Below are 18,363 nucleotides of genomic sequence, written 5' to 3'. Positions count from 1 at the left end.
CGCGGTATTTCCTTCTAATTTATGACGATCTTATCGGAGAATATTTTCGGAGTAAATTATGCTGCGCATAACGAGCTCATTTTTATGAAGGCGTAGTCGATTTAAACTATGCGTTGATATTACCGCGAGCTTTATAGCGGTACTTCGATGTTGAGTAGCCGCTGATTACGTGACCACGTGGCCCGATCCTGGTATCAAGAATTCGTGTTTCGCTTCTTTCCACTCCAACGAGGGTATTTTTTTGATGGTAAATTTCAGTCGAGAACGAGCGAGATAAAACGAATGTCCCCCGGCATTTGACTGCTATGTACGGAAACACGACTTCCTCGTGCAGCGACAACTGATTTCCCACCGGATCAGACTTCTTTTTGGATGTTTTGCGTATGTTCACTTTCAGGTCGTTTGCGGAAGAAATTGCTGCGGCGGCTGAAGCAGATGGAAGAACGTAATTTTAGCTTCGTAGTTTATGAAACAGTGCCGGGTTCTAGAAAATTTGTATGTAGAGCAAAGATTCGCGCCTCGTTCCTTTTTCAATATCTTTCTCTATATTAAATTTGATCAACACAGAGGAAGAACTACGGACGAAAGCAGCCTTTGCCCGAAAGATCTAGGAAATGATGTCAAACGATCAAGGCAAATGGATCATCTCGTACGTAGAATTTTAAGCATGTGAAAATGGAGAAGATAAGGATATTTGTATGCGACGTGCAGTTGTGCGCGTCAATTATTACGAATTATAAATCGTCGGCTACAATTGTTGATGTTTAAAATCAATTAACGTATCGTACTTTGCGAAAACGCGATAGGATTCGTTACTTAGTCATCGATATCTCCCAACGGTGAATAATTATTAATTACTCATCGATGAATTTATTGTCTGCGCTCATACATCTTGCTGTGCATTTTACGATCTGTACTAATACAAATTTCATTTAATATAGTTATTTCTTCATCTTGCATAAAAGAAACTTCGCTGAACCAGCGTTTCAGTTTCCACATTATGGGAAATATTTCCAAATGCAAGACTTCCGTAGAAAGAAACGACGAGAGACAAAGGATTCTAGATGAAAATCAAACTAGCAGAACGTTTTTATTTAGTACAAAAGTAGATCGATTTTCTCAAGATAATGACATTAAATAACGCTTTCGCTGCTACTGACGTATATACGTATTGCGGTGCGTCAATTAACTAATGCCACTGACGCAATTGATCCGCAACGGCTAAAAGTTCGATGGGCGATGTGTTGAAACAAACATTACCTAGATATTTTTTTAAATGAAAAAATCTCTGACGGAAAGTGCAATTTTTGACGTCACGTAGCTGTATTTTTCAAACGCCATGATACAAAGTGAATAGTAAAAGTACCCACAAATTAGGTACTATGTTACAAGGTACTGTATAAATTTGTAAAACATACGATTCCACGTGGAATGTAACTTTCGAGTGTAAAATTTAAATACATTACAATTCACTATCGTTAAATAGTTGCACGTTAAAGGTAAATAACGAAAGTAACGTGGACAGTTTCTAGCGAAACATAAGATTTCCATTAGCGTGCTACGAATACGAAAAATGAGACCAAAATTAGGAAGACTAATCTATTGGATTGGCCACCTAATGATTATCACCTAATAACAAAATCCGCGGTCACTTAGTTGCCAATCCAATAGAATAAACAGAAACAAAAATTCCACTTTTGCATTACGACCATTTAGAAAGTCGAATCATTAGAAATTTTACATAACCATTTGAAGGCTGAAATTAATATTATAGTCGCATTTGGCGCTAAAAAATCACATTTTACAAGAAAATTACACAGAGAATCGTATCGTTTACTTTTTTCTTTTACAAAGTGGTTCTACAAGAAAGAATAGCCATCACCAATACTGTTCCGTTGATCTCTGTATGTGTCACTGTTAACCGTTGTTTCATTAATTATATTTCTGACAAGTGGTATGACCAAGAGGTTCTTCTCCAATCGTACACGTCATTTGCTGCGAGCGGAAGTATGCATGGACAGTTCATACGTATGCACGCGAGCGCATAAATCGGCCTCGACGCTCATCGGAATGTACTCCGATTGCTTATTCGAAGCGTGGATGCCAGCTATACTCCGATTATGCAAATATTCGGCGGTAATAACGTTAACAATGCCGGTAACTTCGTGCATGCGTGAATCCTCGCGCCTTCATTAGAGTTGCGCGCGCCAGTGTTGCAGCGCAGCTATTAATTAAACGATTTTCGCTTCGTTTTCCAACGATTTGTTTATGAATACGATGCGATCTACAAAGATTCCGAAGATAGATATACCTAACTGTAAATAAATAGACGAAAATACCTGAGAGACGAGCGATTTTTTATTTTATTATTAGAATTATTTTAGTATGAGAAGCAGTGGTACGTGCAAAGGAATGAACATTTCTTTTGCGTGTAAAGATCGTGGTAGCAATACATCCTAGATGATACTATTAAGTAAACATTTTTATTTTTATAGTAACGACAACCACAATGATTGTCATCTTCAGTAGCAGCTAGAATCTTCTGACCACAGTTATATACGGTGTAATAATTCTATTTAATCGTAAACTATGCATTGATATGATTTTTGCAAAAATTCTATAAGACACAGTGTTCACGCTATACTTGTTCGATGGATTTCTGGAACTTTGGAAACTTTCCATCATGATGGTGTAATAACGTTGTTCTTCGTTTGGAAAGGTCTATAACAGACACTGTATCAAATCAATAAACGTCCGTATACTTCTAAGTAGGATCGTTTTACTTAAAAAAATGTATAAAGAAATTGTTCACCCTTTGAACGATTCCAAATCCGCCACGTCCAATAAAAATATCAGCTCCGGTATTTTTTCCATTAACTAGAATCGAAAGCTACGATCTGCGCGTACTGCGCCAGCACGTGGCAGCTATGACAGCCAGTTTGTGTTGACCGGGAGTCGTCATGACAACTCGAACGATCACCACGCGACAAGGACGGCCACTTCGTCGGTGTTTCGTGCAAACTTCGTAATGGTACCGTGACGACAACGTTCGCAGCAAGAATACACGAAATTTCTACTGTTTACGAAAAAAAATGGTGGTGCTCGACAAGCGTAGATCGTTGATAGTGTCCACCGCAGGCCACTTCTTCGGCGTGCCCCTGAAAGACGACGAGACGATCGCGGACGAGCAAACAGTGTTGGACAACTTCTTGGACAGAGCCGCGTGCAGAATTCTCTGTGCACAACCGGCGGATGCGGAAGACGAGGAACTGCGGTTGAAGTTGAGTAACGAGTTACCCGTTGGGAGGAACACTCTGGTCTTCTTCAAGGTAAATAAAAAATAAAAGCAGAAGGTAGAAAAAGCGTGATTACTTAACGCGTTACGGAAGAATTGTAGAATATTATTTGTCATTTATTTAGCTACATGTCATTAAACGATAAAAATGCACGTCATTTGAATTTTTTTCTAAACATTCGTTCTTCCATTTTTATCAACGTATTCCCTGTTATCGACACGTACGACGTTTCGATCAAATTATTTCAATAAGAACGACACAATTATTGCATTGTCATTGGCGTGAAGTCGTTTAAATAAAATTATAGCGTCTAAGAGAACAACGATCTTAAACTGCTTAATACGTTCCAAAGTAGAAAGTCGAACGAACTGATGAATGAAAGCTTAATGTAGTTAACAGAAGCATCGGTGACAGAAAGGAATTTCCACGACCTCGTTCAAGTTACAACGACCGGCAGTGGAAAAGGATCGACGTTGCTCGAAGCTCTCCGTCAAGTATGGGCGCCAACACTTCGGTCTTCTGGTCTCAATTCATCCTATTTGAAGAAGCTGGAGGAGAATCTTCTTGGCTCGTCAGCAACGACTTCCGTCGTCGAGGAGGAGAATTATTGGAGAAAGACATGGGAGGACGCGAAACGATCGCACGACAAAACGATTTACGCGGAGGCTGTAAAAACCTTGAGGAGCATCCGAGCCGAGTTGGAGAGCGCAGCGGTAGCTAGGTGTCGTAAAAAGAGATCATTTCAGTGAATTCTTCGGTAGTTGGATCGTGAGAAATTTTATGGAGATACGTTTTCTAGCTATCTTTGGAACATTGCGCGTGAAAGCATTACTCCTGTTACAATTGGCATATAAAACTTGAGATAAGAAATTAAGCGTATTAATTTACCTAATGGTATTATAAAAAGTTTCGTTTCTTTTTCTTTTCTATGATATAGTATATAGGTTATAGTCTTAATACAAAATTAATACAATTTGGGATCCTTTGTTCTTTTAAACAGCCACGTATAGGAGAACTTCTGAATTTTTATTTCCAGTGCTGCAATTAGAGATTGAATTATTTTCACTTTGGTATATTTTATCTGCTATATTCCTCTTTTTCGTACACAGAGATGGGCTAATTAGCGTGGATGACGCTGTTGAAGCAGTATCAGGCTACACCGACGACTTGTGGAAGTTAGGAGATCTAATATACACCGAGGAACGTATGAAATCTTTTGTGGATGTTATTGGAGACGAAGTGGTATCTCTCGTAAGAAACACAATCGGAGAGGTAAAATATCCCAACTAATATTCTATGATAAATTACGTTTAAATGAAACTGCTAAGAACTAGTTTACTTTCTTTATCCATTTCATTTTTGTATCTTTCAAAAATCAGTTTACTTGATTGAATTCGGTTTTTTAATTAGCATTGTATTTACGAAAGAGAATTCCACGGATTTAATATATTTTTCTAAAATTTTCTGAAGTTGCTCGTGTTCATTCTCAAACTAGATTCGAACTAACGACGATCGAGTGAAAATTGAAGCGATATCAAGTGGTGCAGGAATTTGCGAGAAATGGACAGACATGGTGGAGAAATTCACTACGTTATTTTGGCCTCATCATTCAGTTCATCCGTGGAAGGGTGACAGTTACGTCCCGGAAAGATGTTCACGTATTGGCAAACGGCTCAGGTATCTCTTATTAATTTGCTCTTCCTGCTTTGTACCTGGATTCAATGGGCGATTTTCTTGGTATTTAGGCAGATTGGGGAGCTACGTGCTCAGTATAGGCAATTAACCAGACTGCTGACTCCTAATGAGAGATCTGGACTTGACACGGATGCTTTGATGCATTGTTTCGATGATGTTAAAGGTATCCCTGCATTGTTAACATTTAATTATTGCAAAAGATACACGTGTTATTGCGTAATTTGTGATCGTTACAGCAAGCTCAGAAGTCGATAAATTATGCCTCAGTAATATTAACAAAAATATGTAGAATTATGTATATTTATTAAACATTCAAAACAATGATTATTCTAATAAAGGGATACGACGATAGTATCTTTTTAATATAGAACAATTATGTATGGTAAATTACCAAGAAAGAACATAATACAAAGCTAGTCGAAAGAGTATTTAAAACGATAAACAATACACACATAAAGAATGATTTATGGTGAAAGTAACGCTTGATAAAATTTTAAGAAACATACAAATAATTTAACAAATATACGAAAAAAATCTATCTAGCGGCGGGTGCTTCTTATATTAATTATTTTATCCAATTATCTTTACGCAATGACACACAATTAATTATACGTTCATCAGTGGTCTTCGATGACGACGACAAGTGTGTTGAATGGAACCGACTCAAGAGGAAGATCGAAGAAGGGCTGGTGCCCGCTGAAGAAAGAGTAGCGCAGAAACTAAAGTCACAAATTGCCGATGCTACTACTCCAAACTCTCTACTCGCTGAATTTCGACGGTACTTCGAACTATTGAAGAGAGATGGTTTAAAAAGGGCTTTACGCGGAGAACGGGAGGCTTTGCTCTCAGCTTACGGGGATCTTACAGGTAATTCTAAAGGAGAAAAGGAATCGAGACTCCAATGAATTCAAAATGATTTCGATTACAATATTATAACCTTCTGTCCACCTTCTTACGTTTTAACTTCTCATTTTCTTCGTCATTGATCGTCGGATCTAAAGAGAATTGCCTGGCCGGGCCGGATACGGCAGACTTGTTGGATAGTCCGAGAATACTTCAAGAGGTTCAAGCTGCCAGATCTGCGGAATTAAGATTGGAAAGTTTAAATAAATTAGGAAAGGAATTGCTTACGGATCTTCCTGGTTACGAAGACATCTCTTTGAGAGTAACGACAGCGCTGAGAGACGTTGAAAGGAAAAGACAAAGCTTCGTTGATACTTGGGTAATTGTATCATTTTAAGGTCTTATATTATTCTACAGCCTTACTATAAAACACAATTCGCTTGTCAGACCGAAGAAACGAAAGAAGCTGTCGCGAGAAAGGAACTGACGCTAGGCACTGACTCTGCGGTGGTGGAGTTAACTGGCACCAGTATGATGAGGGTCACGTACGATCCAAGGCTAATGACTTTGATCAGAGAAGCTAGGGCACTTTCGAGTCAAGGCGTCGAACTTCCTCGTGAAGTGAGGGAGCTAGTTGAAAGAGCAGGTTCTTTAGCTGGACGTGCCAGAGCTCTACAACAGGTCGCCACCTTTCACAACACAATTGGCGATCGTATGGTACCGTCTCAGAGACCTTTAATGCTCACGACCGCGCTCGAATTGGCACGAGCCGTTCAAGAACAATCTGGTGTAGTTTGGTCCGATCCTCAGGCTGTTGATGCTTATACCGCTAGATTGAAAGAATTGGTAATTTTTCAATCTTCTTCGCGATTAATTTAATCTGCAGTTTACAATGCATTTATGTTATTTTACAAAAATATATTTATGTATAGCATATGTATCATATGAACATTTACAACGTACCTAGGATGAATATAATAGTGAAATATAAATTAAATAATTGAGAGCCTGAAGGCTTAAAAGAGAAGAAACACTTGGAATATTCTTACGAGAAAAATGGAAAAATAAAACAAATTATTTATATTTTATTTTTAGTACTTTCGACCTATTTTACTGAAGATTGGCTTATACATGTAACAGATACCGTAAAGAAGCGTAAAAGTAGACAATGAATTAATTAGAATTGATTACCGACTAATTCGACGTACTTTGCTTTTTACTTTTTATTGAGAAAGGTGAGGAAGTTTGCGCAACAGAATTCGGAGTTAGCTGCGAAGCACAGTTCGTTACGGGACCTGGTATCGAATTTACTGAAAGGAGACGCTGTCAATATGATCGGAAATCAGAATGCTTGGAAAGACGCATTGATGAACATGAGGACGATCGTCGATACTGTCGAAGCTGAATACGGAAATACGAAAGCATGGAAATTACATTGGGATAGACAACTGCTCAAAGCATTAGGCGTGGCTTACAGGTAAACTGTGGAAAGTTCAAATCTATCGTAATTGCTTTACAGTAATTGGAAATCTCGTTAGAAGAAACGAAATACATGGTCGTTTTGAAAATTTCATTTCCAAAATATTTGAAATTTAGTGATGTTCAAAGAGTTCCACACGATTTTTAAGCTACCTTAAACGACACTGAAACTTTAAAAAGTTACTTCAAATAATTCTAAGCAAATGGGCTAGTACCGAATCGCTTTAGAAGCTACTAGAAACTTTGAATAATTCGTTCGATTTATCCTCAGCAATTAAACTATATAAATATAAACTTTCCATTATTCTTTGTTTCCTCATAAACGGGAGATACGTAAAAGAAGCTTTCTTTGTCAAATAAAATCGAAACAAAAATCCTTCCACTCCTATCTTAGTCAAGTCCTATCAGTCTATTTAATTTTCATATTCATAGATAATCCGTGTACGGAATAGAATAATAAAACAAGAACTTTTTCTCTGCGCCAGAGGAGCGTTACCGTCGTTGCTGAAAAAGTTGCCAGAAGTTAAAGTGGAATTGACGTTCCGGGACGGGTCTCTGCAATGGCGACCGTCCCTCGAGGAGGTCCGTGCCAAGTTGTACTCGTCGATTCGTCGATCCCTATCGATCCCCATGAATTTCAGAGGTGTTGGCGACGCGACTGAAGCGCATTTCGGTGCTTTGATACAAAGGAGCTGTTATTTGTACGGCGGCGTTTATAAGCAAGCTGAGATCGCTCTTTCCGCTCTGGAAACGCTGCGAACGAAATGGCTGTACCTGGCTGCGCCAGCGAGGATCGATGCTACTGAAAGGTACGTACTTCTTGCGAAATTAAGAACGAGTTAATGCGCTGCTTTCGTAGAAGAAGGCGCAGCTTCTTTGATGACATACAAAGCACAGTAGTAACCTTTTTCGAGTTTTCTTTTTCATTTCATTCTGTTCAGGCGATCTAATTACTTACAGGATGGCCTCAGTACTGATGCATTAATAAATTACTTTATCCAAGATCTTATACTACGTAATAAGAATATTATTAGTTGTGATTTAATTAAAATTACTTTCATACTATACACTGTGTAGAAAGTTAGCATTCTAAACGTTAACAGAATTTAATGTTTCATATCCTTCTATACTTAATAAACTTTCATATTTACAACTACTTAATAGTCAAACTTTTAATGAAAAGGCTGAAAGGAAGATCACCGCAAGAATGGACAAGAGCGTTCAAAGACGCCAAGCAATGGGCTCAAGAGGTTGGTAGACGATATTACCAGAAATTTACTACGCTATTGTTTTTTATTGAACTACTTAGCTACAGTTTAATAATTAAATTAGGTCGGAAGGTTACGCGGAAGCGAAGTGAAGATCTGGTGTATCAGCGTAGATACGGCAACAACCAGAAACGACTTAGAATCAGCTTCTCGTCGTTATTGGGAACGTTTGTGTTCCGATTTAAGGGTGGAAGCCTCTTCCAGACTAGTTGCCATCGTGGAGTTTCTTTCATCCGCCTCGAAGGAACTCGAACGTAGACCCCGAAACGTGGAGGAAGTTGGATCGGCCTACGAAGCTCATGCACGAATCGAGGCGCAATCTTCCGGTATGGCTGAAGAGGTGGAAGCCATTACTGGCCTCTCTAAAGTGCTGGCTGCTTGGACTAGCGAGAAGCTCGAAGGTAATTACACTACTTATTCCACTAATTAATTAACTATGGCTCTGAAAGAATAAATTATCATAAAGCTAAATCTCTTCGGAGCTGCCAGGTAAATGACAATATGATTGCAGTCAAAATAATAAAATACGATATAGCATAAATTTAATTGTGAAACCAACTGAATGTAAGGAAAAAAGTGCTATGACTAACATAATTTTTACATCATTATTAACTTATCCAGCCAAGTTTAATTTAAGTATATGTATATTGCTGGAAATAGTTCGAATGTTGCCACCATGAACGATTTTGTTGCACTAATCAACGATTAAACTTCTAGAAACGAAGAAGTTCTAGAAGTTTAATATGTCATCGTGCAATGAATATTAATTATAAAGGGATAATTAAAGAAATGTATAGGTAGACGAAGAGCGTATAGAAGTCGAAACGATTCATCAGTTGCCTTAAGCAGTGTATTATTTTAAGTAAGAATTATAAATGATTCTAAACAATTTTTAAAATTACGTAAGTATTATCTGAAAGGTAATATTGTTGCTATATGATGTCAAAGAATATTTCCTTGTTCCATGATGTTTCCATACGTACTCATAGCGTCGATTCGATTGCCCGTAGGAAATAATTTTGAAGACGTAAGAGCTTATCCTCTTTCACATATCAAATCGCATTTGTATTTCTATTGATCATAATATATACATAACGTAGTAGGATTCAGTATTCAGGTAGACAGGAAGCGAAAATAAAATAGGAACAAGTAATTTTGTTCTCAGAGAGGGAAGCATAAGAAAGGATTCTTTATGCAAATACCTGATGCCCTCGCGTGTAAGAGAGGACTTTGCTAGATATTTCTATTAAAAAATTGAAATTGCCCGCGGACTTAAAATAGAAAAAGACGAAGTCAACAGAAAATTACTTTCCTATATATCCTACATATATTATGCATAAAAATGTCAATCAGTTATCGAACATGTTTTGAAGTATAACAAGCTGTAATATAACTTGTTCGATGTAGTTTGCTAACTTCAGCTTACATCCACGTAATCGCAGTGTCTTTTATAATAATTCAAGCTCACATACATTTATGAATAACACCAACACCGTCATTAATAACTGAAATTATTCAATTTTATAATTTTTAAATTCTCAAGCTTTTTTAAAAATTTAATTAACCTACAAAAAAAAAAAAATAAACTGTCGAATGAAATTATTTGAAAAATTCATCAAAACAGGTGTCAGCGCAGCGTACACAGCTTGGCAAGACCTAGCCGATCGATTGGAGCGTCACAAGGCTGTAATAGATCGTGAACTCGAGGATGCAAGGGTGAATCTTCGCCACAGAGCGATAGCTCTGCGAGACGAGATCGAAAGATGGCAAGCGAAATGGTCCTCGAAACCGGAAATCCTCACTTTAGACTGGATTATCTCCATGAAAGAAAGATGGACATACTTGAAGGAGCAATTAGAAATTTTGACAAACGATTGTCGGAAGATCGAACTGAATGTCGATGACGTTCTAGAAGACAACGATGAGAATATGAGAACATTGGAATTGCAGATGGAGGTAGAGGAATCTAATTGTCGATTCCAAGCTGAGTTTCTGGAAGAATTAAAGAATCAAGAGGATGAAGAGTGGACCGTGGCTAGAAGAAGACTACCTAGACTTCATGACTGGCTCGATTCGTGGGAAAGTAGAATAAAAGTTCAGTTAAAGGATCGACTGAAAGAACAATCGATGGACCAGAAAGATAGTTTAGAAATGGACACGTTTGTTGGGAAGAAGGTTCGCGAGGTGAGAGGGACCATCGAATGGTTACAGCTTCTTCGTGGTGACGAGATCGCAGAGGAACATTGGGGAGAATTGATGTCACTCTTGGAGTTAAAAAATGTTAAAAGCGTGAGGGATATCACGTTGGGTCATCTGTTTCGTTCTGCGGACAACATTAGGGACAATGTTGATAAAATAAAGGTGATAAGTCAGATGTATAATTTTATAATTTCAATTCTTCGACTGCTGGTAATGCTGTTTTTATAAAAGTTACCAGGATTTATTAAAACTAAGAAGCGAATCTTGTTATATTATATATAATTTAGCAAATTATTATTCTAAAAAGTAATAATTATATTTTATCATATCACATAACATTGTTTGTGTTATTGAAATTAAAAGTGGCTGACAGTTCCTTGAACATTCTTTTTGTACTATAAATGATTTAAAAGGGACCTACGTTGATTCTATAGTTGCATTTAATGTATCATGCTCTGTATTTGTGACAACTATAGCTGTGTCATCGGACTATAGACAGAAAATACTTTGCTCTCGAGTGGCAGTCAAGGGATTAGAAAATAGAAAGATTCGATTGTTAAGAAGGTTTGCCGCGTCTATTATATATTTTAATGTCTGATTTTTTAAAGGAAATAACAAAGAGAGCTGCGGCAGAAAGCGGAATTCGACAAGGCTTAATGGAACTGGAATCTTGGGAAGCGTCAGCTCATCTGCAACTTCAAGAATCGAAGGACAGTAGAAACGCTGGTATCGTTCTTGTTGAAGAATACGGCAGTTTGTTAGCTCGAGCAGGTGAATGGCTGATTAACGAAAACAATTAATTAAAGCACCGAATTTCCTTCTGAATAATAATGAAATTTATCCGTTGATTAAAAGGTGAATTAAGGCTCCTGTTGGAGGGTGCAAAAGGCGCGTCAGGTTACGAAAGGTTCGCAGCCAGAGTTGCAAGGTGCGAAGCCGGATTGTCCGAAGTGGAAGAACGAATAAAGGTCTTGAGTACCATACAGAGGAAGTGGGTTTACTTAGAACCAGTCTACGAAGGTGGTGCAGCCCCAAATGATACCGGTAGATGGTCCAGGGCTAATAAAGAATTCAGGTAATTAATATTTGACGACTAAAGTACATTGGTAAATTTGACACGAAAGATTCTACTAAATATTTTTAATTAAAACTTCTTTTATACGTTGCTCCTTTATGTTTTATGTCTTATATTATTTATCTTAATTACATTGGAAATTATTAATCAGGTTAGGTGTTTTATGGTATATGAAATAAATATTTAGGTATCTTCTGGGCGAAGTGTCTCGTGATCCGAGAGTGTCATCTTTGAGAAGACTTCCACTTTCAGCTTTCACGAATCTGAAAGATTTACTTGACAGGTGTCAGAAAAGCCTCGACGAATATTTGGAGGTATAACAGATATCTATTTTTATTATTTGGAATTTACCATTATTTTTGTACAGTAATTCTGTTTAGCTATTATTTTCTTAGAGTGCGGTATATCATGATTATATTTGAAACTTCATATCGCCTTTTTTAAAGGAGAAGCGTTCGTCTTATCCACGGCTATACTTTTTAAGCGACGAAGACCTTCTTGAATTAGTGTCAGCCAGTGGACGGGGCCTGGAAGCTCACCTATCGAAACTATACCAAGGGGTTGGTTCGATAATAAAAGACGATAATGGACTGACGGCTGTTGTATCGCCAGAAGGTGAAATATTGCAGTTACCTAAGCCTGTCGATCTTCAGGACCCATTACCACGCTGGTTGAGTAACCTCGAGGAAGAAATGAAAAATGCACTCCGACAAAGTTTGGAAAAATGTTTGGTAGATGCTACGCCTGATCCATCATCCTATCCAACTCAAGTAAAATCAATTAACTTTTTATCCATCTATATACAGTAAAAAATAACGCTAAATAGATTATAAAAATATTGTTACAAATGTTTGAATATTTTTTACGTAAACTTGCAATTATTTCTTTAAACAAAACCTAATACAAAGATATTATATAATTAATTTTGTTAGTTTCGTAACAAAAAAATAATAATCCATTGGACAAACAATTAAACTAAATACTAAATAATAAGTCTATATTAATTTCAACAAAATTGAATAATAAATTGGGACTGTTATCGTGCGATCTTTTAATTTAATTTGAAGCTTCTTATTAGTAGAAAATTTACATATAATATCAAATAGAAAAATGTTTAACGATCGAAGAAAAAATATATAAAAGGATAAAGATTATTGGGAAAGATCCAAAGCTCTTAGACTTGCCTTTGGTATTATTAATAATTATCTTTCATACGTATTAAGGTGTTACTGCTATCAGAAAAAATTCGTTTCACGGAACGATGCGAAAGCGCCTTGAAGGAAGGTGGTTCAGCTTTAAAGAAGCTTGTCGAATATCTGGAGACACAAAGAGCGAGATACAGAGGCTTAGAAGATGCTGGTGATAAATTAACAGCATTAAAAGCACGCGGGCTTCTGCTTGATACCGTTCACCATCTGGAGATAGCTAGAAATCTGTTAAACGTCACACAACGGGAAGAAAGCACCGTTTGGACCTGGCAGAGACAACTAAGAAGTTATAGGACCGTAAGATTTTTACTTTATTTCATGACTACCCTGCTTTTCCTTGAATTAACTTCAGATACTAAGAAAATGACGTCTTATGTTGAGAAAAATTCCATATACTCTAAAACGTGTCTCGAGACAATGAAATTACAAGTTCGTTGATTGTGAAAATAAAAGAACTATACTTGCGGAAGTTCAGAAATATGATCGACTGAAATTCTGAAAATTTTGTCTTACATACGTTACTATGTGTGATTTTGAAAAAGCAAATGCAATTTCAAGTTCAAGCTCCCGATATATTTTCGATATTAACTTTAAATAGCCAAAAAATAGACGATTGTCTTAAAAAAAAAAACTTCCATACTTTTCACAATGACAATTATTTTCAATCAACAGCTTCCAATTAATTCTGGAATTAATTCGAGAAAACTAATGCCGGCGAAATGTGCTTCGCGAGAACTGATATTGGCTAGGAAGATTGGATCTCGATGAAACACAATTTTCAGCTGTAATATATTAATTGTAGAATAAGGGAGCAGTTGTACGGTGTGCCGGTGCAGAATTTCCATACCGTTTCGAATATCAAGGAGCGGCGGTAGGATTAGTTCAAACGCCATTAACCGAAAGGTGTTTCTTGGCTCTTACTCAGGCGATGAAACTTGGTCTGGGCGGCAGCCCCACCGGGCCAGCTGGAACCGGAAAAACTGAAAGCGTGAAAGCACTCGGCTCTATTCTTGGAAGGCTTGTTTTAGTTTTCAATTGCGACGAAGGTAATAATATTTCGACGTTTACGAGCTAGCAATTCCTTTTCGCGGTTCAACACCTGCCTGTATGACCACAATGCGTTGAGTAACCACTTTTGTAATTTTATCCACCGTTACAAAATTAATTTCCACGCATTTATTAGACAGTTGAGTAAGACTTTTAACAACCTTCGTTATCCTCAAAATTTCTTCGTTATGTATAAAATATTCAGAAGATACTTGCGAGAAGTTCAGAAAATGTGTCTAAAGATGTTACAAACTATTCGTAAGATATTTATGAAACATTTATAGAAAATTTATACAAGCTTCTCGCGTACATTTAACGCTTCGTTTACGATTCAACGTAAACGCTAACTTCGCATAATTTATTACTGCTTCGCTCATTCGTATATTCCACCATCAGGAATGGACGCCGGAAGTATGCGACGTATTCTAGGGGGTTTGGCTCAAGCCGGCGCATGGGGTTGTTTCGACGAGTTCAATCGCCTCGAGGAGGAAACGCTAAGCGCTGTAGCTATGCTCGTTAGACCCCTTCAGGAAGCAGTTCGTGACGGTTCGTCTCAAGTTCTGTTAGGCGATCAGAAAGTGAATCTGGATCGACACTGTTGCGTGTTCATCACGATGAACCCGGCTGGCTCTGAATACGGCGGACGTCGTAAGCTTCCGGATTCTCTGGCGCGACTGTTCAGACCGATCGGAATGGCACACCCGGACAGGTCTGACATTGTGAAAGCATTGCTCGAATGTGCCGGATTCTTGGATGCCTCGACACTCGCCAAGCAACTCGTGGAAATGCTCGATATCGCGGAGATACTGCTTTCCAATCAGCCACATTATGATTGGGGTCTTAGGGCGCTTAGATCCGTACTCGACGCTATTCCTACGAAAACTGACTTGGATGAGACCAGCAGGTTCGAAGTCTCATTTATCTCGTTTATTCTTTAATTTATTCCACGTTGCAATTTTCAAAATCATTACACACGTACGTGCGTAACGAGGACACTCCATAGTGTTGATAAAATTACATGTGAATTAATATTTAAGAATTATTTTTAATTCTTTTATGACTAAAAATGGGTATACAAATACTTAACGCGAATTAAAGATCTTCCTACATAGTGCAAAAAACTCAGACTGGCTACGTTATTGGACTTATTCTAAGAATTTCAAATTTAATAAAATTCCAAAGTAATCAAATTTTGTATCATTTGTCTCATACTGATGTTTAGGTTGAACTTTATATTCTACTAATAATGGCTAACTCTAAACCTATATCGAAGCTTGTTTAAACTGAAAACTTCAAGAAATAATCAATTCAATTCATTAGAATGAGTCAATAGTTGTTCGTCATATGCAAATTTGATTCGTCCCATACAAATTGCAAATTCTCCTCATAATACAAAGAACGCTGTATCCTATAGATTCAAACTTGGTTTTCTATCAATTATGTGATTTCTCGTCACGTTTGAGTAGTTTTACGAATAATATAATCAATCGCAAATATTATTAAAAATGTTAATGTACAAATACAAAAGCTTCGTCGCCTTCTATATGACAGATTAGTGGCTGCAATTAGGGCCTCAATGTTACCAAAGTTAACGGAAGAGGACACTCCACGATTCCTCTCTCTACTAGACGATGTTTTCCCAAGAGTAAGTCCATCGTCGTCCACGTTGATCGAAAGACAAGATCTGCAGAATGCTTTGCTCGAACTTTGCGCCGAACAGGAACTAAGCAAGGAAATGGCAAATAGATGTGTTCAATTGTACGACCAGCTGAAAAGCAGAACGGGTGTGGCGATTGTTGGACCACCAGGGTGCGGTAAAACTACCATCAGGAAACTTCTATGCGATGCACTAACGAAAATCGGTGAAACTATCGTTCAGTTTCACGTATTTCCTGGCGCGATGCCGAAATCGAGACTTTTGGGTCGCGTCGACCCACAAACCAGGTACTATCTTGAACGATTAGAAAATACAAAATCCAGATTACGATAGTACCTAATCTAATTTGAAAATTTAACTCTTTCAAATTTGTTATATACATATATAATTACTGTATATAATATAGTGATTTATTACATAAATATACAATAATTTTATTTATATATTTCTATAGTAATTTGTATTAATATACTTCAATGCAAAAGAAATGAAATTACAACTTATTATAAAAATTATACATTCTCAGATAAAATTTTGGAGGATTTACGATACCAAATTCTTTCGATAGATTTAATTAGAAAACTATGCGGAAAATATTTCGATTTGTGGGTGTAATTAATGAGAAATGACATCATATCGTTCTTTTACAGATTAATCTCGACAAATACAGCTATCTCTTTAATTCGTTATTATTTCAGGGAATGGAGGGAAGGTTTGTTATCCAACGTTGTTGTATCCGCTGGAGATTCCGTAACTTGGATTATTTTGAACGGCGACGTAGAACCAGATTGGGCAGAAGCTCTAAATTCTGCCTTAGACGACAATCGATTACTGACTTTGCCCAATGGCGTGGGTTTGAAGCTTGGTTCTGGAACAAAGTAAATTTCTATTCTTCCAAATTATCTGATGACTCGTGTTTTAGAGATTTCGAATTTCATTCGTATACGCTACAAATATTCTATGACACAACGATTCAATTAATCGATTTAAGCAATTTAATATCTCGCGTACTCGCTCATTTGAAAAATTCCCGTACAAATCTAAAATTGTTCTTTACGGAACACGGACTGTCAAACTTTCCGAAGTTGTTACATATTTCGAATTTAATATTGATTATAAAATGTATAAATAACTATCATTTATCAAATTACAACATTTTCTAATATTCTATACAGGAACGAGATGAAATCTAGGGACGTAGAACTTTTTATTGAAACTATACATACGCCTTAATGACGTATATTAATTCTGTTGACAGTTGTTACCCTTAAATCGTAACATACACGTTTGATATTAAGTAATTAATTAAAAAATTAGCAATAGCTTTAAAATATTCATTCGCACAATTTTCTGAAACAGATTCATTTTCGAAACTCACAAACTTGCCGGCGCAAGTCCTGCGACTGTGTCGCGATTAGGCGTAGTCCACTTGGGCTCGACGAGTGCCAGCTCTTTGCTGGTGTCGTGGCGACTGAATGCACTTCCGGAGGCCGCGAAGGAACTCGCGATTTCCCATCTTTGTTCGTGCGTCGACGAGTGTTTGAAGATCAACGCGGACGTTTCCTCGGCATCGGGCTTAATGGACACGACGTTTTGCCATTTGAAGAGCTGTCATACTCGTACTTCCGCTTCTTACGCTCTACTCGCATCTTTATGCAGTCAAATAGGAAATGAAAGCACTAAAGACGAATTGGCGCGGTTGATTTATCAACTTACTGACTGCTGGTAGGAAGACTTCTAATTTTATTGCTAGAATTATACACCAATTTGAGGCGTTTAACAACAGACAAAGTTTAGTGATTCATAGACGATTATAAGATAAAGTGTTTAGGTTTCTTCAGATGATATTTTAACGTAAAGAGACATGTTACAAAATGGTCCAAACTCTCCTCTTTTGGAAGAAAATTTCATCGGAAGCTCGAATTTTGATACGATATCTTACACGTTCAAAAATTAACAAAAAAAAAAAAAAAAAATTAAAAAGTAGATTTAATTCCTTTGATGACCGTAACAAAAATTGTATTTTACATTTACTCGACATTTTGTAAACAGAGAGAAAACGAAAATGAAGGAAGAATTAATTGCAGATTTCTTACGGTATTTTGAGGCCAGACATTTTTACAGAATATCTCTTGCTTGATATTTACCTTGATTAATAAATGTAAATACCGTTTAATTTCATTGAGAGTAGAATTATTTGAAAACTGAGATAATATTGCGTATAAGGACAAACTTTATCTTCTTTCTTCGTGAAAAATACAGTTCAAAATTGATATGTACTGTGTGGAATTTTAGGTGTCCAGATCCGCAGAAACCATGTTCTGTATTATATAATCAAGACACAGATAGATTGGAAGTTATTGGGGATTCTCACGAATCTGCAGACACTGACGATGGTCCTGTCTCACTGTCAGGTACTTCGATTAAGCTCTACTTAATTTGAAACAAACGTAGCTGCTGAACAAATCTATCGAATTAAAAAATTTATGTTATTGCTCTAAGTGGTATAATAAATATAATATATTATTACAGATAATACGAATAAGATAAAGTGATAGTTTTTGAAAATAGTTTTACTTATAGTTTAATCTATAAT

The 18,363-nt window shown here is 37.0% G+C and overlaps 1 protein-coding gene across 1 annotated transcript in view; it reads left to right on the top strand.

The window, feature by feature from the left end:
• Window positions 1-2,938: 2,938 nt before the first annotated feature.
• The window catches only part of LOC100647022 (cytoplasmic dynein 2 heavy chain 1), a 31,993-nt gene continuing 16,568 nt past the window's right edge, over window positions 2,939-18,363 (top strand). The window contains exons 1-24 of the mRNA XM_020863424.2: window positions 2,939-3,329; window positions 3,689-4,017; window positions 4,406-4,568; window positions 4,792-4,973; window positions 5,042-5,154; window positions 5,613-5,858; window positions 5,993-6,213; window positions 6,282-6,680; window positions 7,070-7,311; window positions 7,799-8,122; window positions 8,497-8,563; window positions 8,646-8,982; window positions 10,206-10,942; window positions 11,389-11,551; window positions 11,636-11,855; window positions 12,043-12,169; window positions 12,302-12,625; window positions 13,079-13,360; window positions 13,866-14,109; window positions 14,507-15,014; window positions 15,662-16,054; window positions 16,466-16,645; window positions 17,127-17,492; window positions 18,063-18,181. Coding sequence (XP_020719083.2) covers window positions 3,093-3,329; window positions 3,689-4,017; window positions 4,406-4,568; window positions 4,792-4,973; window positions 5,042-5,154; window positions 5,613-5,858; window positions 5,993-6,213; window positions 6,282-6,680; window positions 7,070-7,311; window positions 7,799-8,122; window positions 8,497-8,563; window positions 8,646-8,982; window positions 10,206-10,942; window positions 11,389-11,551; window positions 11,636-11,855; window positions 12,043-12,169; window positions 12,302-12,625; window positions 13,079-13,360; window positions 13,866-14,109; window positions 14,507-15,014; window positions 15,662-16,054; window positions 16,466-16,645; window positions 17,127-17,492; window positions 18,063-18,181 — 6,523 coding nt within the window. The 5' untranslated portion in view covers window positions 2,939-3,092. The remainder of the gene's footprint in view (window positions 3,330-3,688; window positions 4,018-4,405; window positions 4,569-4,791; window positions 4,974-5,041; window positions 5,155-5,612; window positions 5,859-5,992; window positions 6,214-6,281; window positions 6,681-7,069; window positions 7,312-7,798; window positions 8,123-8,496; window positions 8,564-8,645; window positions 8,983-10,205; window positions 10,943-11,388; window positions 11,552-11,635; window positions 11,856-12,042; window positions 12,170-12,301; window positions 12,626-13,078; window positions 13,361-13,865; window positions 14,110-14,506; window positions 15,015-15,661; window positions 16,055-16,465; window positions 16,646-17,126; window positions 17,493-18,062; window positions 18,182-18,363) is intronic.

Source organism: Bombus terrestris, chromosome 6, assembly GCF_910591885.1.
Source record: "Bombus terrestris chromosome 6, iyBomTerr1.2, whole genome shotgun sequence".
Taxonomy (NCBI): Eukaryota; Metazoa; Arthropoda; class Insecta; order Hymenoptera; family Apidae; genus Bombus; species Bombus terrestris.
Note: the sequence above shows the minus strand (reverse complement) of the source record. Positions and strands in the feature narration are given on the sequence as shown.